Below are 26969 nucleotides of genomic sequence, written 5' to 3'. Positions count from 1 at the left end.
ACGGACTACCACAGAGCCAGCTCCACTCACCGTTTCTCTCTCCCCGCTGTAACTTGTTGTCAGAGAAGTTGTTGTTTTTTGTCCGGCGTTTGAACTCGCTGTTCGGGCGCGTGTTGCTGGCGCGTGCGCGCGCGCGTGTGTGTGTGTTGTAGATGTCGGTGAGCAGCAGCAGCAGCAGCAGTCGTCGTCGACCACTGTCACTTTTGATTCATGGACTCAACACGGACTTCAGCTAAACGCGTTTCTGCCAAGAGGCTCAGACGAGGTTGACTTCATTCATTCGCTGTCCAGGTACGTGACAGTCACGACGTTTCACTCCTTTTTTTAAACACTTTCCCTAAACCTTCTGTTTAGAGACACACGTGAGACGCACTAAGTTGGAGAAATGTGACAGCGAGCTAATAAAGTGAGGGGGGGAAAGGGAGACGGTTACATGTAAGAGTTAGCTTTGCTGTTCGTTTTTTAGCCGTTTACATTTGAGTTCAACCAGCAACTAACTTTACTGTTTATCAATATTATTTCATTTTATACTCATTCGCTTTCCTCGGTAGCTGTTAAAAATGGTACATTACATATGGACGTGAATTAAAGGTAGACATATAAACTGTTGTGTTATAGATAGATGACAACACGTTTACATCTCGTCACGTGTTTGTAAAGGTGTACATTATATGTACCTACCCCATTCATATTATACACTCAATTTAAAGACTGCTTTATGCCCTCACAAAATGTACAACACAAGAATACGTCTGGCTTTAAACACGACCATTTCAGTCCTGATTAAACTGCTTTTATGTTTTAAACTGATTTATGTTTTTACTCTGCTTTAATTGTTGATTAATCTGCCCATTATTACCCCAGTTATTATCTTGGTAATTGGCCTATTACTTATTTATTATGATGACACTTTTTTTTGCTCTCAGAAACGTGATGAATACGTTTAGTGCACTTTATTTTTCATCCAAAAGTTTATTTGACAATGTGGTTATTATTACTTTATTCAAAGTATATACATGCACAAACACAACATTGGCGAGACAAGACCGTGAGTGTTTTTAAATGAATGGTTATTTAAGTGAAGCAAGTGCATGTATCACATATTTATTGAGATGGAGGGAAAAGCCATAGAAAAATCCTTATTGGTCAACGTCGGATATGCTTTGAGCAAACACACTTTGAGACGTCACACATACACAGTAATTGCTTTGAATGTTTTACCCCTGATGTGTGAAACGTTTCTCTGCTCAACAGAAAAGTATTTGTTCAGTTTGAACCCGTTTCTTCAACTTGCCTTCAGGAGCAAAAACCTATCTATTTTTACTTACCTGACGTATATCAATATAGTTGTTGCTATAGGCAGATTTGGAAATAAATCTTCTATTGTGGTGACATTGTTCTAGCCTTAGGAACCATTAAAAAGCAAGAAAACGTTTTTCAGTAACAAGGAACCACTTTGTAAACTTGTGTACGATCTTTTTTTGTCATTCTTTAGAACATGGATGTCTTTGCGTTCCCTTAAACCTGTGGCCGTGTGTCTTTCAGATTAAAGGAACATGAAGTCGTCTTTGGACGGCATGAATGTCCTGAAGATTGTGTTGTTCGTCTTCGAGGCCGCCCTACTGACAGATTGCGCGAGAGGTGAGAGCTGCTTCACACACTTGCTTCCTCCCTCATGTTTAAAACATGAAAGGTGACACCAGACTAGTCACGTTGACTGCTTGGTTTCTTGTGAGCATGAAGAGAGCCTCAGTTGGCTCTTAATGGTTTCTCACCAAGAAGAAGACGGAAAACTAAAATGTAAAAAAACAAAAAAATCTGAGAGAGAGCCCAAAATCAACACAGGGCAGGGGGGAGCGAGAGAGGGCAGGACTGCCCCTACCCACAGTTTGTGTGCTTTTCAGTCTTGGCTGCATATGTGTGTCTGTGTGTGTGTGTGTGTGTGTGTGTGTTCACATTCAATTCAGCTGAACCAAACAAACATCATCCATCAGCTTCCCAGGGTGCAAGAACACAAGTTGGTGTAAGAGTCCAGCTCTCCCGCGGCTGGTCAAGGGAACTGCCTCACATCACAGCATCTCTGTGTGTGTGTGTGTGTGTGTGTGTGTGTGTGTGTGTGTGTGTGTGTGTGTGTGTGTGTGTGTGTGTGTGTGTGTGTGTGTGTGTGTGTGTGTGTGTGCGTGTGCGTGCACACTCATGACCAAAACACTGAGAGGAGAGTGGGAGACCTCAGCCTCACCGCAACTCACTGCACTGTTTGTTGTGCCAGTATCAATACTTTATATAAAGTCAACCTACAGTCAGCGTGTCAACAGGCTTGTGAGTAACTGTTGAGGCAATTGCTATGATTTCATCCGCCGCCATCCCGGACTACTGCACCGTGTCTGATGCGATCCAGTAGCATGATTGAAAGAGTGAGCCAAAAGTTGAAACTCTTAGAAGCTCTTTGACTTAAACGAAAGTAATCTGAAAGCCAAGTCTGAAAGCCAGTCTCATTTTCCCGTAAGATCTTGCAATGGGAAAACACGCAGCCCTCCATAGCCTTCTGTTCATCCTCCAGGTCAACGTAGACGTTAACTCGAGGCGTCGGGTAGGTAGAATTCCTGCATGTTGCTCTCAGGGCTTGAGGTAGAGCAGGTGATGGTGATGGTGATGGTGGGGTTGGCGGCAGTTTAGAGGTGGAGATTAGATCGGCGGGTCTGTATACAATGCCTCATTCACAGCATGGCAGTCGTGCCTTACCAAAAGTAAACAAGACGTGAAGGATAAATAAGATTAGACTGGCAATTTTGTATGTTTACAGATGAACAGATGTCAGTGAAGCAGACAGCCAAAGGGGAATCTGATGGTATGTTGGAGAGCGGAGGTCTGATGGCTCTGAACTCACTCTGTGTCAGACTAAAAGGAAGAAGTTAACAGACTGTTGGTCATAGTTTTACTGAGAATTGGTTGCAGATGCACAGACGGATAGACACATTACAGTTGTGGGGTTGGCAGTCGGTCTGAGTGAGATGATTCTGAATGATGCTTGACAACGTGTGAAGTGTACATACTTTATTCCACAGGCCTGTCAGCAGAAGCACAGTGATGCCGTGTTGCAGTTCAAATGCAATCGCTTTCCTCTGACACACTGTAAAATACAGTCAGGGGTTTTTTTGACTCCAAACGTGTGCTTTTATAGCAAAACGAAGGCCAGAGAGGCTGTAAAAGTGTGCCCGTAAATATTTAACAGCATCTTTTGACAAATTTAAATTAAATTTGAAAGGACATGCCATTTTTGAATTAGGCGTTACTGCTCTGTCTACATGTAAACAAATTCAGACAGAAAACAACATGTTTGGGTGAACAAATTTTAAGCCTGTTGCTGTCAATCGTTAGGTGACATCTGACCCAGGACCCCGGCTCTTGTATGACACACACACATGGCCCGCCCTCTCCCCACTCAAATTTGCGACTGGCCAAGCAAGAATTATTTCTTAAGAAGCCCCCCCCCCCCAACCCACCGACACCCGGAACCCCCGGCACTTCCTCCAAACCCAGTGACTTCTTTCCTCCCCCCCTGGTGCTCTGCCACCCCCAGCAGCTGAAGGAGGTGCTCAGTGATGTGTCCCAGCAGAGCCTCTAATGTGGTGACAGGCCCGGGGACCGCCGGGCTCCACTAACTGAGGAATGCAGCCGTCTGGACATATGGATCTGCAGAAATGCACCCTGGGAGAAACAGAGAGGCACCAGGTGTCCCTGTTACGCACCCACAACTAGCAAACAATGATCTCTCACACACACACACTTAACAATTGTGTTTTCATGCATGTTAATTAAAAGCATGAAATGCAATTGCACAAGTGCACACAAGTACATTTACGTGTTCAAAAATCTGCTGTAGCTTCAACACACAGAGCCATCTGGTGAAGTTTAGCGCATGCAAACTGCTCTGCAACGAAAAATGCAAATGCAAACTGCTCTGCAATGGAAAAATAAATACATTTTATAGCGGAGTTACGTCATAGTTTCATTACAAGAAGGTACTATGAGATAAATAGTATGCCAAGGGCTCTTAAAATCACAAGGCCTTTTGGCGCATAGACAGGAATCCATTTCCTTCAACCTTAATGAGGCTAGTTTCTCACTAACCAAAGGCCCCAAAGTCCTCTTACTAAAAAAAAAAATAGCTGCTGAATAGTAAGAAGGTGTTACGGGGTGATTTTGGATTGCAGGCCAAGCTTATGAGTACTTGTGGGGGGGCTGTGCTGAATAAGGTCTGCTGTACTCTTCAGCTCACACTTTAATGCTCTATCTAGTCATTGTAAACTAAATGACATTACTTTGTGTGTGTTATGTTGTGTTTTTCTGCCTGAAGTCAGCAAACTCAAGGAAAGTCAAACACCACACACCTTTTACCTCAGCTCTAATCAGCGCAGCTATCCTAACACCTTCAGCCTTGTGTTGTGTATTTATCCAACCAGACAACTAGCACCTTTCTTACTTTTCTCGTTGCCTCTCTTTGCGTTTCCTCCCATTTATCACCAGTGTAAAGTTGAAGGAAGTGAGTTAAGTTAATGTTCTGTCGTTAAAACAAGGCATGAGCTGACCTTTACTCCCACCCAGCCTTTCTTGGCTGGATGTAGCCCCTATTTACAGAGTCTGGGTCCACTGGTGGAGAACAATGGACGGATTATTACATGCGGTTGTCCCCCAGGTTGAGCAGGGCAGCAGTAATTTATTTTAAACACTCTCCATCCCTTCGCGCTTACAGCAGACCGGGGACCCGCTTTACTGAGGTGCTGCCATTTAGAGGTGCGTGAGAAGAAGTTACGAGACTGAATGAGCACTTTCATGCGCCTGAATATATGTGTGTGTTTTATTAAGCAGGCTGGAATTACCCTGAGAAAAGTCATGATAATGAGACATCTAAGGAGCACAGAGCAATTTGGAAAACCTCAGAGGTATACCAACCACGATTCTTGCTCCACCACCTCCTTCTCCTTTTAAACCAGGTGGAAATAATATTCTCCCTGTTGTGATGCTTCTGTTTCTATCACGGAAATAATGTTACCACCACTACGACAATCGGTGTTCCTCATCTATCAGCGCATAGTGCTGACCCTGACAGTTCAGGAGGAAACATTCGCAGGGTGGAATGTGTCAGACTTCACCCCTCAACAGGGGAAAGAAAAGAAAGGGCTGTAGCTGTGATAAGTAGTCATAATGGAGGTCAGTTGATGTTTGTTTTAGCAGGGTCATATAATCCCTGCGAGCAACACTCCCCTCATTCACTGACCTTAATGGCCACTTCAATTAGCATTCATGTGGAATTTCAACAAGGTATTGTCTGCTTTCACTATTTGTCACTGTCAGCTGTATGCTAATGCTCCAAGCTACATGAGGGGAATTTAATTTAATCCTTTTTTCGCATGTTTTTAAAGAAAATCCCACTGACTCATATGTCTGTGTGTGTGTGTGTGTGTACAATGCTGATTAGTTTGTTTGGGCAATTGGCTGCCGGGGTGTTTTCAGACCACACACTCTCTTCCTGCCGGCTGAATGGATTTGGGCTCCGTTAAATAGAATTCCTTTTGCTCCTGTTAACTTTCACAAAACCCATGGCGTGGTTTACAAAGTGCACATAAAGGTGTTGTTTTGTCACCATTCAAATATTAATCAAACCTTTTCTTCTCCCTGGTTTGACTTCTCTTGTTTAAGCAGACATGTTGATAAAGAGTTGTTGTTAATTGACAGCTGTTTGATGTTAAATAAGCATCTGGTGATACTTGACAGTTCAGACTCCACACTTCAGGCTGCTGTGTTACACCCTTGGCCAGAAGGAGAGAGGACTAAGCGACTGGAAGCGAGCCTGTAGGAGGGGGTGAGGGTCCGCCTCTCTGGAACCTTACAAGTGACCTTACAATAACATTTCAGTCCCACAGTTGGATGTGTTTGTCTTGCGCAACCCCTTTTTCTAAGCCTCCTTCATTTCTCCAGTCCAGCTCTCTCTTTTTCTTTTGAGGAGCCAAGTCAAGAGAGAGAGACCCACCTCCCTCCTCCTCCACCAGCCTTTCCTTTTGTGCCCCACAGCTGTCCGCTCAGTCACTTCTGAAAGCAAAATGATGAGATTCCTATTGCTCCGCTCTTTCACCCCTCAACAGGAGAGGCTGTTTTTGGTTCACTATAGATTGTAACTTGTTGATTTACGATTTGATCTACGAGTGTGCACTCAGCAGCAGGTTTCGCTTTTCTTCTCCCTGCTTCTCTAGGTCTTTCCCGTACCACTGGCTCCCTGTTGCGTCTCTTTCGCCCCCAGCAGCGAAAACATGTGCCACAACAATCTTTTGTTGTTTGCACAATTGTACAGTATCCACTGTTTTTATAGGAAGTTGGTCCTCAGGATGTGGCTCAGACTGAGCAGGTTTGGACAAGTCCAACAGTTGTCATTTTGATGTTCGTGAATAAAAGGCTGATTTGAAGGGCAGAAATATTATCTGTCCCATCTTCTTGTACTGTACGTGCTTGTTTGCTGTACTTGCCACAGCCTGCTTGTGCCACTGAAGTCTCATACTGACATATCACAATACCATATCAGGCAGCCATGAGGTACCTGTTGCATATAATTTCAAGATATGTTTCCTCATCATCAGGTCTTTCATTGTTTTCCCTCTGTTTATGCTAAGAAAGCACTTCTTAGTCATCTTTGTAATACAAAAGTAGACTTGTTTTCTGATACTCCCTCTTTACTCTGGGGGTTTCAAACACACACACGCGCACATGCAGAGTAAAGCAATGGCTGGATAACGTGCTCTGAATGAGGCCTCCTTTGCTTTTGACACACATGCCCTCTGTCCCTCCTCTCAGTTCACCTCCAATGAGCTTCAATGAGACCCCACATGGCTGAGTGGCTTTTTCGCTTCCACTTTGTTTTTCATTAGGGGCGACCCCAGGAATTCTTACTGTATTGTCCTCATTGACTGAAGTTATAAAGAGTCTGGTCTGGGCAATTGCTTGTCACAGAACCTCAAAATAGGAGTTTGCATTGCCAGCAATACAGGCTGTCGTGATGGAATTTGTTTGCTCCCATTTTTGGCAGCAGCACTCTCAAGGCATGAAGCGGAGTCGCGGATGCAAAGAGGCCCTGATTTTTCATTCAGGGGACCCATGTTGAAAGGAAAAATTTGTCCCTGCTTTGACTTTGAGAGAGGAAAAACCATTTCAAGAGCAAAAAGTGTAATCGGTCATATTTTATAGCTGAGCTACTGCTATTCCAGACTGGAATTCTTCTGCATTATGCAGTGAAACTGATTTGATTTCCTTATGCACTGAGACTCGAGTTTGGACCTTGGATCAGCCCCCAGCCTTGTCAGGCTTGGCAGACTGGAGGACTTCTATATTCATACACTGTCTAGGTTGACAAAAAGACAAACTTGACTCATAATATCAACAAGTTGACTATGGAGATGACATACAGTGCGTTAACATGCATTTTAAAAGTCCGATTTTAGTCAGACTATGACAATACTTTGGTTTTCTTAATGTCATGTGAACAAGTTAGTCAGACTAAAATCTAATCTAATCTTAATCGGACTAACATACCTGGATAATGTGATTCATAGTCCGATTCATAGTCATTTAATACTTGCATGCAAAACCCTGTGTTCTGCACGGTGGACCTGCCAGTCTGATTTGTGTGGACCCTGATCAAGTTTTTTACAATCTGAATGAGAAAAAGGTATTTTCTGTAATGACATGAAATCGTCTTAGATGTGGCTTGGCACACAGTATACAGCTGAGACTCATTCGTGCCTATTTGTAAAATGAATAAAATATGCAGCATAAAATTAGTTGCATGTAAGGTGGCATAGTGTAGACTCCACTTCGTTTCCACCAAGTGGTGCAGCACAGTTCAGCTTTGCCATGGTACTATTTGGAATAGTACAGCCTGATCTGACACAGCGTTTGCACCATGGGGTGTGTGGGCAGGATACGTAAATGATGTAGCTATTTTCATTAGATGCACCAGCCACACAAATAGCATAACATAATACCAATGCAACCCAGTGTACCTCACAAATGAATTAGACAAAAAAGAAGAAGGTTACACAATAAACAAAGAGCAACTGTAGAAGACATCCAGCATCCATGTTGTTCCTTCTTGGCATGTGATTTACCAAGCTTTGTTTGAGACTATGTTGCAGGTTGCACGGAAAAATGCTGCTGTTTTTCTCTACCAACAACAGACTGCAATTTATGCACCTTCACCCTGCAGTAGCCAGACCACTGTGCTTGGCACCTCAACAGGGTACCAAGAAGTGGGATGTTATGGATCGGTTATTTTGGTACTCTGCTCAACGCTTGGAAATGCGAATGGGGTGACGTACTTTACTGAAACAAACTGTACCACTTGTGTGAATGTTCTTAATTGCCTATTGTTTGTTTCAGACGTTTATAGCAGTGGTAATTGAGGAGTTGCGGAAAATGTTTTTCTTGTCCAGTGGGACTTGTGGCCTGAGAAACTGGAAAGACTTGTGCAGGGCTTACTTTCAACCGTTGGATAGAGAGTATTGACATTATAGTTGGGTTTTGCACGTTATTTTACTTGCTTGACGAATTATATGGGGGATTTATTCTTGACAGTGATTTAGTTGAACCAGAATGTGATGTTAAAGGTGAGCACAGATTTAATGATTGATTGGAATTGTGAACATGTCCTTCCTAAGGTCAAAGCCTCTGAGTTTTCTCAGGCTGGCTTTCTGCGTGTTCAGATACCTGAAGCCCCCCAACCTGCTCCACCATCTGCCCATTGAAGTAATTGTACCTTGACTGAAAAGTTGACAATATGGAGGTTCAGTGGTGTAACAGCAGGTTATCTATTCTGGCCACCTGCCATCAGCTTTTATACATGTCACCTTGAAAAAAAGGACTGTTGCAGTTCTGTGTGGACAGTTCATTAACAAAGAAAGAGAGCGCTAGACTGGCAGACAGACAGGATAGAGGGCAGTGACCTTTGTGCAGGCGAGTAGGAAGGTGAACTGGGAAAGCACTGAACAAATTGTCACTGTGAAAGGGTGAGTACCACATGGTAATGACAGGCTCAACAGCTCCACGTTGACAGATTGATTTCAGACAATATTCCTGGATTGTCAAGAGGCCCCATTGCTGTCAGTGAGAGCTTTGCCAGTTCCTCCACCCCTTGGCCTGTCTCGCCCTGCTGTCCCCCCCCTTCACCTCTGTCTCACCCGCCTTTCTCTTTTCCTCACCCACCCGTCTGCTCCTCTCTGAATCGCTCCATTCTGCCCAAACTCTCTTGCTACATCACAGCCTGTCATTGGCCAATCCTGAAAAGACCGTGATAACAAAGGCACTGGTGTAAAACCAGTTCCCAGTGTCATGGCTGATCCTTTGACTGTAGTACAGGCACTCAGCAACTGACTCGGCTATCTTCACCATCATTATCATCATCGTCTTCATGAGATGTGACCACAAGAGACACACTCGTTGGTCTGTTGGTGACAGCATGTCTGTCATAAAATGACCATGTTTACAGGCTCTTTGATGGTCTAATGTTATTCGTATGTCAGCATAACATCAGACCAGCACTGAGCAACTACGACTTCCCCGTAATAAGAACATCTGTATCTCATTCAGCACCTTCGGACCGGACTCCGACTGTGTCAGTTGTACACAATTAGCTGGTTGGAGTTGTTGTTTTTTTCCCACTGTGGAATGCAGGAAGGTTGAAGGAGGAGGCATGCTGGGAGTGGTGGGATGCACCTCACTGTTGACAGATAGAGGCCATGAAACGACTACAACAGAGTTCTTTTCAGAGGTAACAGTGTAATAGAGTCTCCAGAGTATCTTGTCTTGTAACAAGAGCAAAGGCCGGCATCAGAGCTTGTGAATGATCTTCTTTTAAAAAAAAATATTAAAAAATAGGTTCTCATATGGCTGATTGTGCTTCTGAACATTAAACATTTAAAAGAAAAAAGGTAATTAAAGTAATTGTATTGAAATTCAGGTATTTAGTATCAAATCTATATTTGAATGATTAATTGAAAATCAAAGCTATTAGTTATGTATGACCCTTATCATTGCTCGTGGTCCTAGTTTACTATGATCAATGAGCTGATATTCCAAACCCACACAACTTGAAGCGACAGTGTGCAGTGTTTTCTACCTCTGTTTGTGCTCTGTGTACAGAAATGAGGTAACATAATTTGAATGGCACTTCCTTCCATCTGAAAAGAGGCTCTGTCAACCAAAACTGTCAGAGCTGACTGAGGGAATGTTTGTGTGTATATAAACAGGACAATAAGCATTTATCCTGTCAAACTGCTATGAACAACCAGGATTTTTTAACAGTAGAATTTACTTCTGAAACATCTGAAATTATGTTTAAACTCACTCAAAACTTGTGTTTAAAACCTGTCTTGGTATGTAAGACAGGTGCCCTAACATTTATCTTGGAAGAGCATGCAGTTTAAACCTAAGCTAAAGCTGCAGGCTTCAATTCTCTTTGCTACCAGAGGTGGGTGGGTAATAGTAATGATGACATTTTGCTGTCTATACTTGCTTCATCTGCGTGAGACGTAGTAGAGAGTAAAAGACGTGACACAGATGGTCCAGAGCAGTGTGTAACATGTGTAAGTATTCACACAACATCCTACTCGGTGCCAAGTGGTTGGTCAATCTCCAAATGTAAGACAAGACAGTAATAGACAGGTGCTTGTTGGTGCCCGGCTCTGTGCTGCAGAGAGAAAAGTCTGTCTCAGTGTGTCATATTGCCGAGTCTGAGCCCGGGCCAGGGAGTGGGGTGTGAGATTGTTGGGATTCCTGGTTACTGCCGCCTGGCCCACCTAATCCCTGTTCACTCCCCCATGCAGCCCTCCTCTGCTCATGAGCTGCGTGTTAAAGGAGGCCTCTCTGCCATCTTAGCCTCTGCTCCCTGCCACTCTCTAAATCAACTCTTCTCTCTTTAACCTTCATCCCACTTCTCCATCGTTGGCTTCAATCTCTCTCCCTCTCTCTCTTGCTGTCCCCGTCTGTCACTGTATCTGGCCTTTCTCTCTCCTCCGAGTCTTTGTCCTTTTGCCTCTTCCCTGATAAGTGGCCCTAAGCACACACTCAGCCCCTGTGTGCGCACCAGGCCTTAGCCTAATGGAGTGAGATAAAGTGACGAGAGTGCCACTCACTGTGTGCTCTATGTGACTGGGCAAGACCAGTGAATTGTTGACTCTCAGCTCCATAGTTATGCAACTGGATTAGGGTCAGTCTATTTTGAAAGAAAGTTAATTTCTTTGGTTGTCCTTTGCCTTTTTTCAGTTAAAGCATAATGGCTGTAAATCTAACTAGAAACATATGATCACTTTATAAATTGATAAAAGAAAGACCAAAACCAGGTTGACACAATATATATTATCTTAACAAAACTTTTCACAAATATTTGATTAAAAAATGTACGTTTAAAGTAGACTTGATTGTGAAATTACTAAGTTTGATTTGATAGTGATTATTTACAGTAGCAGACGTTTGATGACACCAGATAAATAACATTGTCCTACCCATAAGTACATTTGTATAAATTAATGATTATTTGGTTTTTGTAGCCTCAGAATAAGCTATGTATATATATATACATATACACACCCACGTTGGGCAAGGGCCTTGCTTTAGGTTGCCATGTTTCTACAACAGCCCAAACAGAGCCTGCATTTTGCATTATGAAGCATCCTTTCTGGTATGTAAATGAAAAGGGGAAGGTAGATCGAGCCTGTTTGTGCTTCACTCTACAGTTGTACCCTTACAGTACATGTCACTTACAATTCTTACACACTGGACCTTTAACTAAAAGCCTAAGAAACCGACTCCTGTAAAGTTGTCCAATTTCTGTGCTGTGTTTGAGCAGGTAGCACACACTGGAAAGCAGGCTATGAACTGTTCCACTGCAACTTGTATGAAGTATCCAGTAATAAGACAAAACAGCCACTCCATAAACATCATATGAAAGGCCTCCATTAATTCAGGTCAAAGACTTTCCATAAGGTAGACTCGATACTTTTCCGTGCTTGTAGAAGTCTGGAAAAGTACAGATGCCTGACCCTGAACTAAAAGAGATCTTTCACATAATCGGAGTATCAGTAAATTATACACTGTAGGATTTCTGTTTTTCTAGGAAAGTTAAGGAGCAGCCTGGTTTGAGACTTGTATTGTCATGACCAGAATTTAGAAACATTGATGAATAATTATATATAACTGATTTATTGTGGGTGCAGCCGGGATTTTCGTTGCACTCATTGCTGATGATAGCAGGAAAGAGATCATGCGCCCGCACACACATGCTCCTTTTCTCTGACAGAGGTAGCTGGGGCTGGGTGAAGGCAGTCAACTTTAACAAAATATAGCAGCTTAGAGTTCAAAGGCTCCACAGCAGGGGCCATTAAGGGTAGGCCATGTGATGGAGATGTTTCCAGAAGCTTTATGACGCTGGAGTAATTTCTCACTGTTTCTTTGCCATTTCTTTTGATGAGGGGTCAGCAGGAGCCCGTTGTTCTGGAGCCACTAGTGAAGGAGGCAGATGCGGATTCACTTTTAACAAGCTGCACTGTTATTCCAGTGAGTCTGCTTCAATCAGATAGACCAGCGAGAGCATCTTATCCTCTTTTACTCCTTTAATTTTTGTTCCAGGCCCCTCCTGCTGTTTCTCTAGTCCCTCATGTCACCCAATAGCTCCTCCTGTACCATTCCCACCACCAAAGAAGTTGCTATTCAGCCCACATCAGATGGTAACGAAGAAAGAGCCATTGTCCTGACTGGTCTCACCCCACTCTTATCTATTGATTGGAAAGGCGGGAGGAAAAATAGCAGGTATTGATTGCCTCATTGGGTGAAGTTGAAAAGCGTCTGAAAGGGTAAGAAAAGACGGTGTTGTTCACCCTCCGCTGCCCCGCTGCTGTCAGAACAGCCCCTACCACCACTCCACTCATATCCCATCCCCTTTCACCCTGTCACTAGTACCCACCCCTCCTCTTCCTCACTTCACCTTGCCTCCTTTCTTGACTTGCCAAGGTGACTCTCCCCCTTCTCTCACTGTTTTACGCTGATTTTTATCTCTTCTTGTGAAATGTATAGCCGAGCGCAGCAGCAGGCTCAGAACAGAAGCTCTGGCCTTTCACACACTCCCTGAGCTGTAGTGTCGCCTTCACCCAACTTCTCTGGTCTCAAGTGAAGTCACAAACTCTGGATTTGGTTTCTAGCTTTAATGTTTTGTTTTGCCCATTTTTTTTTTTACATTTCTTTTCTGCTCTCTTGTGTTCTTTGATCTCTAGCTTTTTTTCCTCCAACCCTTTTGAAGATTTGTATTATACGTGTTCTCCTAAGATGTATGATCGAGTATTTCCCTGCAGCAGAGGCTCCATTAAACCTGTTGCTGTCTGCTCTTGTAAGGTCTACTGAACTAACACAGTGTTGCTGAGTAAGATGAGGTATTCTCCAGCTTCTATCTGTCTCTCTGCTTCTTATCCTCTATATAAATACTGCATATTGAAGACACATTCACTTGGATCAGTGTTTATCTAAGCAATGAATCACTACAGTCTGGCAAAAGCCTTTTGATGTGTAAGAATTTCTTGCGTTTGGCTGGAGATTAAGGCCCGGTCCCTTTTAAAAGAAGATGTTTACATGTGTGTTTGAATTGCTGCGAGCTGTATTGGGCAGACGGTGTTGCATGCATTGTCAAGTAAGTCTCATTGTCGTTGGTTAAGTTCCAGGTGTTCACTGTTGGTGCTGCTGTCAGCAGCCAAGTCGGCCTTTTATTGACATGTTTGTAAAGACTAAGACAACCCAAAGCGCTTTGAATGGGAGGGGAAAAAAATGCTTGTACACATCATTACAAATCCACAGGTGTTTTATAAAAGAGAAAATAAATGAGGAAGGAGGTGCCAGCACATGTGATCATTGCTCAATCCTGGCAGCTTTTGTAGTCTGTGTTTCCCTTTCATTTACATTCTGACATTTCTGAACATATTCATTTCCACGGATGCCTGCACGCTGTATCAACACTTCATTACCTTGCTCACAGATTTGTAAAAATGGCTATATTTAGTCTGAATCTCAAGAATGCCTCTTATTGAATGTGCCCCTTTCTCTTAAAAATAATCCATCACCAAATTGAGCAAAGAAAAACAGAGCTAATTCTGTGAGTCGCCAGGCGTCCTCCTCCTTTTCCTGTGCTATGAAAGATTCCATTCACACATGGAGCTGCACTATAATAAGTAGCACTGTGCCACTGCGGCACTATGGGGAAGCCCATATGGGCTTGTATACCATTTTCCATTTACAGAGCAGCTAACAATTCGAACAATTTGTGTAAACACCATGAAATGTGCAGCAGTTTGTCAAAAATCTGGCAGATGCCCATTCATCACAGTGCCTGTAAACCATAATGGTAAGTTCAGCAACCGCTGGAGAGCCTCCGAAGACTGGAGTTAACACAACAGAGAAAAGTGCGGCCACAGTAAAAGAATGATTGTGATTACATGTTGCATTTTGCGCGTCTTGAACTGTGCATCTCACAGTCAAACAGATAAGAAAATAATTCCCCTTTTCTCAAAGCTGGATTGACCACAGAAGGCCTCTGTGTGTTTTCAGCTTTCAACTCCAAGATTAAGAGAACCTGTCCTTGAGAGAGGAAGAGGAGGTGGAGGAGGAGAGTCCCTGTTGAAGGAAAGGATGGTGGTCATGCACACAGCACAAATACTTATTAAGTTATTCAGATGATGTCCTTGATTTCAGCACCTCTTCATGTCTTGTTTTTCAAAAGAACTTCAAAAGGTTTTTTTTTCTTCAAGAGCGGAGATGGAGGGAGGAAATCAGTCGTTACACATTCCTTGTGCTTGAAGCACCAGCCAAAGCTTTTTAGTTTATCAAGCCAGAACGCTCAGGAGCCTAAGCATGAGCTTATAAGCCAAATTCAAGACCTTCATCACAGTTAAAGGGACAGTTCGTTATTTTGGTGCTTTTATTATCTATTTATTTTATTTGTTCATTTATAATTCTGTTTGCTTGCTTATGTTTTTAGTGAACGGCAGTTTAAATGAGCATAATGTTGTAGTTTTTTTCAGCAGAAATAAGAATCGAGCAGAGAAGTTTAGCAGTTTAGCACCTTTCTTTCAGATGTTACCCTGAGAGGTGTTTACATTCTCATGAAATATTTTTTGTTTGACAGACGCCGGAACCATGTCGGCTCAATGTGTTTTGACACTTTGCATCATCTCAACCTTTGACGTGAATCAGGCCTTGTTTTGTATTCCGAGTCACCTCCATTAATCCGGAAGAAACATGCTGCTGAGTGGCTCTTGGGACCATAACTCAGAAACGATAACTGAAGCCTGTTTGTTCACGATTTGGCAGAGACATATTTGTGTTTTTACACGGCAGCTTAGTCTTTAAAGATCAACTCAGTCCATATGAGCCCCAGAAGCAGCAGCAGCAGGCCAACGCTGTTACCGGCTTGTGGTCCTAAATCAGAGTCTGCAGAGTAGAAACAGTGAGCCCCTCTGTTCTGCCTTCCTTTTAGGTGAGGAGAGAGAAATGGGCCGTCTGACAACAGCCAAAAACACAGCAGTTGCGTTTTCTCCACAGACATAAACAATGACACTTCCAATTTCCTGTGCATGATGTGGGCCAAGAAAGGCCATCCACAATGTGGAAGTAGAAACCCCAGCACAACATAGTATATGTGTGGTTACCTCTTTAGGACTTTTTCTGGCATACAAACTGACCTTATCAGGACCAGTTAAGTATATATATATGTATGTATATGTATATATGTGTGGGTGTTTGAGGTCAGCAGTCTACATGTTTTTTTTTTACTACCACTTAGTTACATCTGTTTGCAATGTGATGGATTAAACAACCAGATGGAGTTACCTGTGTCACCTCCTCCACTGTGGCTTCATCAGTATAATGAACTTGTTGTTTACCATATGTGTGAAATGCACCGGAGGAATGTGTGTGTGTGTTTGACCGTGTGTGTGTATGTGTGGAGAGAGGCCATGTGTACTTACCCTCCCCATTGTTTTTACTGCTACCAGACCAGCCATTTGTTCTGAGGCACAGACCGTGCTCTGTGTACCTTTGACGGCCGTTGCGGCAGCTATAGGGTTTTGTTTGCGTTTTCTCCCCCCTTTTCCCCAATCTCCTGTTTCTCTTCGATGTCGAGCCATCTCAGTGATTCAGAGTTCTGATTCAGGTCTCCTAACACATCACACGGTGTTTCGACCCACTTCACTTCACCAGATCTGAGGGCGCAGACCTGAGCCAATTACGAGCAGGGAGAACAGGCTGCTGTCCATCTCACTGTGACCCGCCCCCCTCATTGCTTTGATCTCGACGCAAAAAAACAGAGCCAGAACACTTTACCCTCTCCGTTTAAGCAGTGGCTGATGGGGCTTGACCAATTATTACAATCTGGTTTCAACATATCTGGGTGATCAGAAAAAAAGATGACAAATTACATCTTCTAATTCTAATTTGTTTCTCAGCCTGTTTTTAGTTGGGAAAATCAGGGTTCAAACTTTATTTTATGTGCTGATTTCAATACACTGTCCAAAATATTCTGGAATTTGTCCTCTTACAATAATTACTATTTATGATCTTATTACTATTTATTTTATTATGTTTTATACTCTTTTTTTTTTAAGGTACAGTATATTTACAATTATTGAAAGTAAAAGAGTGATAAGGATTTAACCTGTGATAAGAGGTTGCAAGTACATTGCTTTGTTTTTGGGATTATAGGAGTAATTTTATTGTTGTTTCTGTTATGAGATGGAATCCATGGAAATTACTGGTGTCCAGTCATGTTTTAATAACACTATGCAGATTAATTCAAGCATACAATATGAGCTGTTTTCGAATGTCACATTGTATGCATGGGTTAAGAATTTACCTTTATGGTGTATGTGTGTCTTCAGGACCTCCAAGGGTTTCAGACAAGGTTGCTCACAGACAGTCCGCTCGCCTTGGGAGTGCCATTAAGCTACCATGTCCGGTGGAAGGAGACCCTCCACCCCTAATCATGTGGACCAAAGATGGGCGCAACATCCACAGCGGCTGGATCCGTTTCCGTATCCTTCGCATGGGCCTGAAGATCAAGGAGGTGGAGGCCGAGGACACGGGCACCTACATCTGCAAAGCTACCAACGGCTTTGGTAGCGTCAACATCAACTTCACCCTCATCGTCATTGGTGAGTGCAGATGGAGTAAAACCTGTTTCTTTGTTGATCCTGAAGATGAGATCATTTGTTTTTGTGAAGTGCTTTCAGCTCAATTCAGTCATAAAATGTGAAATCACCTGCACTGCAACTCAAAACAGACACTGTGTGTGTGAGAATATACTGTTAGATCATCACATCACCCTCCTCTGTGATGTTGTAAGGACACGGTTGTAACATTTGCCTGCAGTCAAATATCTCACCGCAGTTCAAATGTTAAAAGACAGCATCACTCTCAGAGGTCAAAGTCTTAAACAAGTGGATTTATGGAGATTTAGTGCTTGATCCGCTCATCTATTGTGTTACTGCCCCCTACCTCTCCGTGCCCAAAGTCAACAGGGGTGGGATATTGTTTCATACTATTTCATCCTCTGTGACTCAACTGGATCTCCAGCTCTTCCTCTTCCTGAGGCTACACTCTGTGCAGGCTGGAGCTCCACATCCCCACAGAAAGAAACACATTCATTGTTAATAGTGCCGGTCGGTCGTCAGACACTGCTCCTGAATGGGGCCTGGGGAATGAATCACACTCCACTGACTGTATCGCTCATTTGTGCTTGTGCATACAGTGCATTTCCTCTGCTCTGGAGCGGAGCGTGATGAATGAGCAGAGTGGAGCGTGAAGGCTGTGTTTAGTCTAATTACTCTAAGATGCCTAATTAGGGCCAGAGTCTGCAGCCTCTCTCATCGGAGGAGGAGACACAGCCCGGCCTTGTGACAGCTGTGCTTCAGAGGAAGAGCCATAATCAGGCAGATGTGGAAAACACAGGGCACTTCAGAAAACAGCAACCGTTGTAATAAACCGGGCTCATGTGATGGGAATAGACGGGACTAAAGTTTATTTTAGTCTCCCTCAATATGAAGTTGTCATTGAGTTCAAAGAGAGGGTGTCTGCTGATTGTGCTAAAATGAAAGGCTGGGGGATTGAGGCAACGAGCCAACTGTAATATCAAGGTTAATGCTACAGTTGTGCTATATATTATCTCAGTCAGACATGGGTATGTGTGTCTGCATTGTACTCACAGGGCATTTAAAATAGATCATATTCAGGATCAATTATGTCATGAATAACCCAGTGCTGTCATTTTATTTTTGATGTTTTGATTGAATACTGTGTTTGCCTGTAATGATTTTGCACTCCAGATGCCGTCCAGATTGAAACTTAAAAGCAGCAAAAAATACACTGGCCAATTGGTTACAAGCGCAAAAAGCTTGGGATTTTGTGGGAGGGTTTTTGAGTTGTTAAGAAAACATAGATGCATGGCAGTGTGTAGATTTCAGGGATGCAAGAGTAGAAATAACATGGACTTGTGTCTGACTCATCTGCTTTTAAATGAGCAACTGTTAAACTTCAACTAAATATAAATTAATAATGTTCATCAGTATATTCTGGTGATTGTGAGTGCACTTACACATATACACAAGGTATTACACAAGTCATTCATTCATGGCTTAGAGCTTTATACACCGTAAAAATACGGAATACGGAAATCTTTAGGCTGTGAGAAGGAGTTTATTAGAAGGAGTTTGAATAAACATAACCAAATAGAAATAAAGGAAAAGGTTTTCCTGAGCGCCATGTTCTTTAAACATATGAGACAGATTATTTTTTTAAATGAAGTATTTGTTTCTGCAGCACAGACTAATACTGAACATGCACATGGATTTTATTATTGGATTTAAATGTTGATTTAAAGCTGGGAGATAAAGAGGAATACTTTAGATAAATGCAGGCCAAACTACACACACACACAGATAACCCTCTCCCTGCGGTGTGTTTATGTGACAGAAAATTTTGTCTGTTGTAATGCGACAAAGTGAGAATGAAGACTTTACTGAAAACACTGAGAGCTCATCAGCTCAACCTGACTGCAGGCGTCACTCTACTCTCATGCAGAATTTTCTCTTTTTTTTTTTACTGGAAATAATTTCTTGGAAGCACATTTCTATGAGATTCCTATCACAAGTGTTTTTGCCCTGAATGGAGGTACATATAAAGTTCCTGGCCACAGTCTCAGTCCTGATCTGGATTGTTTTATTTCCCTTTTGTCCTCTGGTGGTTGTATGTGACTCTCCTCCCTCCTTCCTCTTTTATGCTCTCTTATCCATCGGCCATAAGACTACGGCAGGCCGTCATACAGTGTTTGTTTATACACTCACTCCGTGTGTTCCATAGTCAGCAATTATCATGAGCCACACTTCCCGTCAAGGTCGAATCAGCCAATTATTCAGTTTAATAGAATGCAGTTAACCTGCTGAGAGCTGTACTATGGTTGTCAAAGAAGATCAGAGGAGAGATTTATTTGTTTGAAACAAATGAGGGGTAGCTCCCAGCAAATCTCTATATATACAATATCCATCATCCCTCAGTTTGTTGTTTTTAAATGGAACACCAAGTGAAAAAGTACTAGGACAAACCGCTTTCATCGCTGGTTCTGTGGTAAAGGAGCTCAATGTGTGCATAACGTTTTTCAACAGTGCATGAAACACAGCACAGAAAGCAGAAGAAAGACACTAAGATGAAGATGCAACAAAAACTTGAAGTGGGAGTGGTGGAGAGAGAGAGAGTGAGTGAGGGGTTTTTCAGGGTGATGTAAGGAGGAGGTGGGAGAGATAGCCCTCTTCCCATCTGCCAGTGGACAGCCTGTCCTCCCAGGAGCTATCTGAAGAATCTGGTCAGCCGGTGCAATATGGCGCCTTCTCAATCCCTCCAGCTGGTTGTTTGGGCCCTGTTTAGGGTGGTCTCCTGACAACTGGTCCCCTTCAGCTCCCAGCACCACACCAGGATAGTCCAGCACAAGCACCAGCTTCTCCGTCCCCAGCTGCTCACGCTGCAGCAGTCTTCATATTAGCATTAACGTGGGATTGTCATATTAACATTTACAGGGTCGTATTTTAATGTTTATGTCTGCGTAGATATAACAGGGCTAATACAGGGGCTGGCAGGACTTGTTATTTCTACATGAAGACGTTGGCTCTCGTAGCACATTTTTCATTTTTGCTCCTCTCCAGAGACTTTGTCAGGCCAACAGTTGTATAAACTGCCTTGTGTGTGTGTGTGTGTGTGTGTGTGTGTGTGTGTGTGTGTGTGTGTGTGTGTGTGTGTGTGTGTGTGTGTGTGTGTGTGTGTGTGTGTGTGTGTGTGTGTGTGTGTGTGTGTGTGTGTGTGTGTGTGTGTGTGCGTGCGTGCGTGCGTGCGTGCGTGCGTGCGTGTGTGACTGATCACATGTGGTAGATGTTTGAGATTGTCAGAGTGTGATGCAAGGCCACTACACATCACTTTCCCTGGACATTACACTGTCCCCAACAACATCTGGAGCTCATTGTGACCCCCGAATCTTCAGGCCTTTTTCCTGCGATGCAGCTGGCACAGGAGGCGAGTGGATAGAGTGTGTAGTGACTTGTTTCCTGTGGCTGGATTTGTGAATGAAGTGGGAGGGGATGGCGTCAGACCCCTAAACACTGTGGCGAGACTATGAATGGATGAGAGTTATATGGAAGCAGGACGGCTGCATTTTTAAACAACTTGATAGTTTTTCTTGAGTTATTTACTTGCATTAGCAAGCACTTGAATGCCAGCCCTTGTAATTGAATTTCCGTTTGCATAATGAACCTTTGATTTCATACAGTATGTAAAGTATAAAGACCTTTTTGATCATTGATTGCATAATAAGTTGCAGATTTTACTCACTTCTCAGCACAGCCCTCACTATTTCGAGGCCTTCCAGCCTTCCTCTGTGTTTGTTGATTATTTTGGTTGTCATCATATTGCAGCCATGAGATGTCTTAGCTCGCCCATGTCTGCAGCCTATAGTGCGATAACATCGTGTAAAGACAATAGTGGAGACAGAACTGATGTATAAAAGGTACCATTGTTCCCGAAAATCACCAACGAGCAGAGAGGAAATAGATTCAGAGGAGAGAGAGAAAAAAAAGTCAAAAAGAAAACCCCGGCAGTGTGGGACCATGTTCTGTTTGGATTGGGAGGTTCAGGAACCAGGAGGAATGTTGAGAGCCCAAGTGAGCAACAGAGAAATATTTCTTCCAGTGGAGGCTGTTTTTTAAAGGAATGGGTTATTATAGTTGGCCAGTTAAACCCTTTCAAATAGCCATGACATCATGGCTGGGCTTGGTGCTGCAGGGGACAAACAATGGAGGGTTTGTACCCAGAGAACCCGAGAGAGCTGTGAGCGTTTCGGGGGTGGTGGTGGGGCGGGGGGGCACTCGAAGGGAGGCAGAACGAGGGGGTTAGAAGTCACATCTGGTCTCTTTACCTGACCCAATCAAACCCTGAGAGGGAATCAACTGTGCCAAAATGCATCGAGAAAAATCCGACACAAGGCCAGACTGGAGCAGAAATAACATTGAGACACGAAAAGGTAGAGATCCTGTCTGGTAGTTTTCCCTCTTTCAGCGTTTTTGAAACATACAAACCTGGCCTTATTCTAACATAGTGGTATCTTTCTCAGGCTTGAAATGCTGAGCATAACTTAAACAGCTGTATATAATGTGAGTATTATATTAATCATTTAACAACAGCCCTTCTTCAGTAATCATCAGCTTAATGCCCCCCCCTCCCTCCTACAGAGTGGCACATATTGGCGAGGAACCTGATCTGCCCCGTTAATTCATCAATGCTGAACTCCAACAGTTGATACGGATCACACACCGATTATTAAGTTTCACTCATTATATTTCCTCTAAGCCCCCGTCTTAGCGCCGCTGCATGATGTCAGCCAATGACATAAACTCCACAGCTGTCTTCTGGAACTGGGCTTATGAAAACCGATCGTATTACTTCCAAAATGCTTGCAGCATTTGGGAGCAGCGACCCGGTCCAGAGGAGCCTATCTCTAAATGCCAGATTTGTTCAAATGGAGCCTAGAATGCTTTGCAAGCGACTGCCTGGAGTTGAGTCGCTGCCATCAGAGCTGTGACCATTACACTGTCAAAAAATTAAAAACAGGATAGTAATGGAAAGTCAAAACAGGCTTTAAGGTAGCCAGTTAACTCACTCTGAATATATCTCTCTCTGGCATTGATCTGGCTCTATAATTTAAAAAATACATCTCCAGTTAAGTTATTTCAGAAACATGTGGCTCGTGATGAATTATTACTCTAAGCTGCTTCAGATGGAGTACAAGGCAAACACTAGTTTCTTTTTCTAGTGATAGAGATTTGACAGCTCAACAAAAAGCCAATGATAAATTATGGACGGTGCACAGTAAGACACAGATCTGTCAAATAAACACTTTATACAGATTATTATAATGTGTGTAATTTTCTGTTTAAATGCAAAAATATCAGACATACAGATTCTGTACTACACTGAGTACTGTTTTCACCTTTTTAGTTCATCGCAAAAAGACTTTGCACCTCTGTTTTTTATTCATTTATTTATTTTTATTTTTAATTTTAACAGATGACTCCAGTTCTGATAAAACTGGACCTGGAGCAGCTGACGGAGCAGAGTCTGAGCTGGGCATCGATGGCTTGACAGACAAATTTGGTAAGAGCTCTAAGTGTTTGTTTCAATGCTGCAGTGGGAAATTGCTTAAAAATAAATATAATTTTTATAATAATAATAATAATGTTTTAGTCTATTAACTACAAATCCTATACACCTTTACTTCTAATTGCAAAGCATGTTGTTGTGTTTTTTGGATTTTAAGTAACGCTATTGTTTCTTGGTTGTGCTGAATGAGGTGAAAAGTCTGAATAGTGTTGAATAGTGATGAAAAGTAATTAACTTTTAGTTTTCTACAATTTGATTTTGAAATCATATAGAGATCAATAAAAAATATACCTTAAACTTTTAAACTGTGATTTATAAGAAAATTAAATCAACATGGTCCTATGGTCCTGAAAACTGAAAAACAAATTAATTGTTTTCTTCTCTCCCACTGAAGTACGTCCTCGCTTCACCCAGCCCGCTAAGATGAGGAAGAGGGTCATCGCTCGTCCTGTCGGCAGCTCCGTGCGGCTCAAATGCACGGCCAGTGGGAACCCACGGCCGGACGTCATGTGGCTGAAGGATGACAGGCCGCTGACGGGGCGGGAGGTCGGCGAGGGACGTCAGAAAAAGTGGACTCTGAGTCTGAAGAACCTGGTGCCAGAAAACAGCGGCAGATACACCTGCAGGGTCTCCAATCGAGCTGGAGAAATCAATGCCACGTACAAAGTTGAGGTCATACGTGAGTATTCCGCATACCAAACACGGTCAAATGGAAATACTAATGCAAGCACATGATACAAATGAATCTTAAGTGATTCCTGATGTTTGACATGCTCTTTTGTACATTGCTGTGTAATCACCATAATAGTTGGTCTGATTTCAACCGAGGAATAACTGAAACCTTAAAAAAAACATCTCTCAGATCTACCTACCCTCGGTTCGTATCCATGATGACTATGCTTGTGTAATTATGTATATGAGAAGCATATTGAAGAAGCTGACTCCAGGCTGTGTGTGTGTAGTTGAACATGTATTTGTTACCTTTTTAGGACCTTTTCTGGCATAAACACTGACTTGTAGTCTTTTAGGAGGCGAAAACATGGTCCTAATGAGGCAGAGCTTCATTTCTGAGGAACTTGGTCTTTAGATTTGAATTGTTCTGCACTAACTGGTTATGGTTAAGTTTAGGGATAATGCTTTGTTTAGCCTGTAAAGTCAATGCAGTTTCTTTCTTTCTGTGTTGCAGTTTTTTGCACTTTTCTGGCACAAACACTGACCTCGTCAGGACCAGTAGTCATTTTGAGAAACAAAGCCCAGCCCTAATAAGGCAGAACCTCATTTCTCAGGCTCTGGTTAATGTTAGGATTATGATTTGAATTGCTAAATTGTTAGGTTAATTGTTTAGTTGGGCTGTCTAAATGAATGCAGTGTCTTTGCAAGGATGATTGTGCAAACTGTTGTGTGTTTGTGTGTGTGACTGAGAGACAGAGAGAGAGAGAGGGAGAGAGAGGTCCAACTCATAGACCCTTCACCCAATCTGGAGCTGATTAAGGCCCAGCTGTCTGCCAGACACCCCCCTCCCCATGAGAAATGTGTGCTGTACAACCAGGAGCAAAGAAAGAGAGGAAACTAATCACACATACTTCTTGTGTTACATGTGGTCTTCCTCCTTCTCTGTCAATTATAGGTTCTAAGCCTGAGGCTAATAACGGTACAGACATCCTCTTAGACCTCTTCTCTCCAGGCTGTCATATCAGAAGGTGTGTGTGTGTGTTTGCGTGTGTCATGACAGCTTTTCACTGTGTGTCTATGCAGAAAGGACAAACTCCAAGCCGGTTTTGACAGGCACTCACCCCGTCAACACGACAGTGGACTACGGAGGCACCACATCGTTCCAGTGCAAAGTGAGGAGTGACGTTAAGCCTGTGATTCAGTGGCTCAAACGCGTGGAGACTAACGAGGAGAGCCGCTACAACTCCACCATCGAGGTGGGGGACCACCGGTTTGTGGTGCTGCCCACGGGCGAGGTGTGGTCGAGGCCCGACGGCTCCTACCTCAACAAGCTGCTTATCACGCGTGCCAAAGAGGAGGACGCCGGCATGTACATCTGCTTAGGGGCCAACACCATGGGCTACAGCTTCCGCAGCGCCTTCCTCACTGTGCTGCCAGGTGAGGCTCACACAGTCACGCTGCAATCAACAGCCAGATGATTCACATTAGTGCACAAAACACAGACAGCGATAGATGACACAACACTCAAAAACAACATTGCACGTTGATTTGTCAGAGTAAAAGTGTCACTATCAGCAGTCGCACAGATGGAGAGATTGCCTCAGGTCATCTGTTGTATATGAAACATGCGACTGAGCAGGACAGAGAACGATGATCCCAAAACATAAATATTTTTATAACCTGCGGAGGAAACTCTCAAAAACAAATGAGCAGCGATACTGCCTACAGCAGTGTTCAGTAGATGTTCATTTTAGATTTCATTTATCATTCATTTTAAGTAGCTTGTCATGTTATGAACATGGAAGATTGAGCTCAAAATCTGTTTAACATTTAAAACATAGAGCATTTAGGCTGCTTTTTGCCAATACTATGTTAAAATGTATACACAGAGGCGATAAGAATGTGCAGTATACAGTCATATCCTTTAGACAATCTATAGGCAATCTGATGAAAGTAATTCATTTATTGTCACCAAATATTAACATATCTGAACAAAAGGTACAAAAGATATTAAAAATCAGATTGAATGAAGTTCACTTCACTCGTTTTTAAGAACAAAAATCAAAGAAAAACTGCCTATTTTTGTGACTTTTGCACAATTATCCCTAATACATAAAATACATTTAAAATGAATCAAAACTTTGAAGATGAAAAATGCATTTTGTAAAGCCTGAAGATGTGACCTATAAACACACACCACCAGGATGGCCATGTAAGGAATTGTGTATTATTCCCGCGGCAATTTACCAAGACTAATGGTTAAATGTTGAAACATCTTTGGTTGTTTTCTGAACTAAACAATGACATGAATCCATAATGAAGGAAGTCAGAGCTTATTTAAAATATTTGTGGTCATTTCTCTCTTTTGATTCACTCCTTTTTTGCAGACACAAAGCCTCCCGTCCCACCCATCTTCCCACCAGCCTCCAGCTCCCTGCCCTGGCCTGTCATCATTGGCATTCCCGCTGGAATAGTGTTCATCTTTGGCACAGTGCTGCTGTGGTTCTGCCAGAGCAGAAAACACTGTCCTCCTCCCAGCGCTCCCGCCACAGCAGCAGCAGCAGCGGCACAGGTCTCCCACCGGCTGCCGTATCGAGAGCGGGACAGAGGCTGTGTGGCTGCTTCTTCTTCTTCGAGCCCGGAGAAAGACTGCGTGAGCTCCATGAACTATGAGGAGTATCTGGCACAGCAGCAGCTACTCCTCAATCAGGGTGGACCAACAATACCCCCTAAAATATATCCCAAAATCTACACAGACATTCACACGCACACTCACTCCCATGTGGACGGGAAAGTGCATCAGCATCAACACATCCATTTTCAGTGTTAGCCTCAGTGCCAGCTACTTTCCATTAACTGCTCTGGTGTCTCAGAGGGAGATTGAATTGTTGACAGAACAGCAGTGTCAAATACCTGGCGTTACACCTAATAATAATAATAGTAATCATAATGATAATACAAAGGGACTCTGAAACAGTGGCCAGTGACACACCTGGTGTTCTTGAATCCTGTCTTCCATATATGGTGCTTTTTCACCACTAAAACCCATTAATCCTTGTTGTGCACATGAGACGAAAAAAGAAAAAATGGACAAGGAGATCTTGAGCTTGTGAGTTGTACTGTTAAGACTAACGGGACAGTCTACCTCCTCAGCAGCTGATTTATTTTTGCATTTTTCTACTTGAGGTTTGGCAGAAAATGGGAGGTATTTTACCTTTCACATCATCAGCTGTTGGAGCGCAGAGGTTTTTGTAAGTCCTGCGTGGTGATGAAGACATAAAAAAAGAAAATGGTACCCAAGATTTACAAAAGGGCTGGTTTTATGCTCCTACTCAGGTATTCCTTTTGTTGTTTTAAGATGCATAATGTTTCGGATTGCTGACCACTATCCTTTATGTTACCATTCTCCATCCCTCACTTATGCACCATGTTTAAAAGTGATATAGAGTAGGCTGGTTACACGTTTATATAGCCTGTTTGTAGCGTGTGCGAAACATGCCTAAGGACTACATTAAAGGCTGCAT

The 26969-nt window shown here is 42.9% G+C and overlaps 1 protein-coding gene across 1 annotated transcript; it reads left to right on the top strand.

Annotated features, from left to right (window-relative positions):
* Positions 1 to 275: 275 nt before the first annotated feature.
* LOC310944503 (fibroblast growth factor receptor-like 1) lies at positions 276 to 26363 on the top strand. Its single transcript, XM_083910303.1, has 7 exons — positions 276 to 291; positions 1546 to 1641; positions 16959 to 17231; positions 22681 to 22767; positions 23168 to 23452; positions 24529 to 24882; positions 25833 to 26363. Exons 2-7 carry the CDS (start codon positions 1557 to 1559, stop codon positions 26273 to 26275), a joined length of 1527 nt encoding a protein of 508 aa, XP_083766429.1. The 5' UTR covers positions 276 to 291; positions 1546 to 1556; the 3' UTR covers positions 26276 to 26363.
* The last annotated feature ends 606 nt before the right edge of the window (positions 26364 to 26969 follow it).

The sequence above is a fragment of the Microchirus variegatus genome (assembly GCF_963457635.1).
Source record: "Microchirus variegatus genome assembly, chromosome: 2".
Lineage (NCBI taxonomy): Eukaryota > Metazoa > Chordata > Actinopteri > Pleuronectiformes > Soleidae > Microchirus > Microchirus variegatus.
Note: the sequence above shows the minus strand (reverse complement) of the source record. Positions and strands in the feature narration are given on the sequence as shown.

Excerpts from the sequence above, each read along its gene's own strand:
- LOC310944503 (XM_083910303.1), top strand. The coding sequence starts at position 1,557 with ATGAAGTCGTCTTTGGACGGCATGAATGTCCTGAAGATTGTGTTGTTC. Across the intron at positions 1,642-16,958 it reads ACTGACAGATTGCGCGAGAG|GACCTCCAAGGGTTTCAGAC; the intron begins GTGAGAGCTGCT and ends GTGTGTCTTCAG. Across the intron at positions 17,232-22,680 it reads CTTCACCCTCATCGTCATTG|ATGACTCCAGTTCTGATAAA; the intron begins GTGAGTGCAGAT and ends TAATTTTAACAG.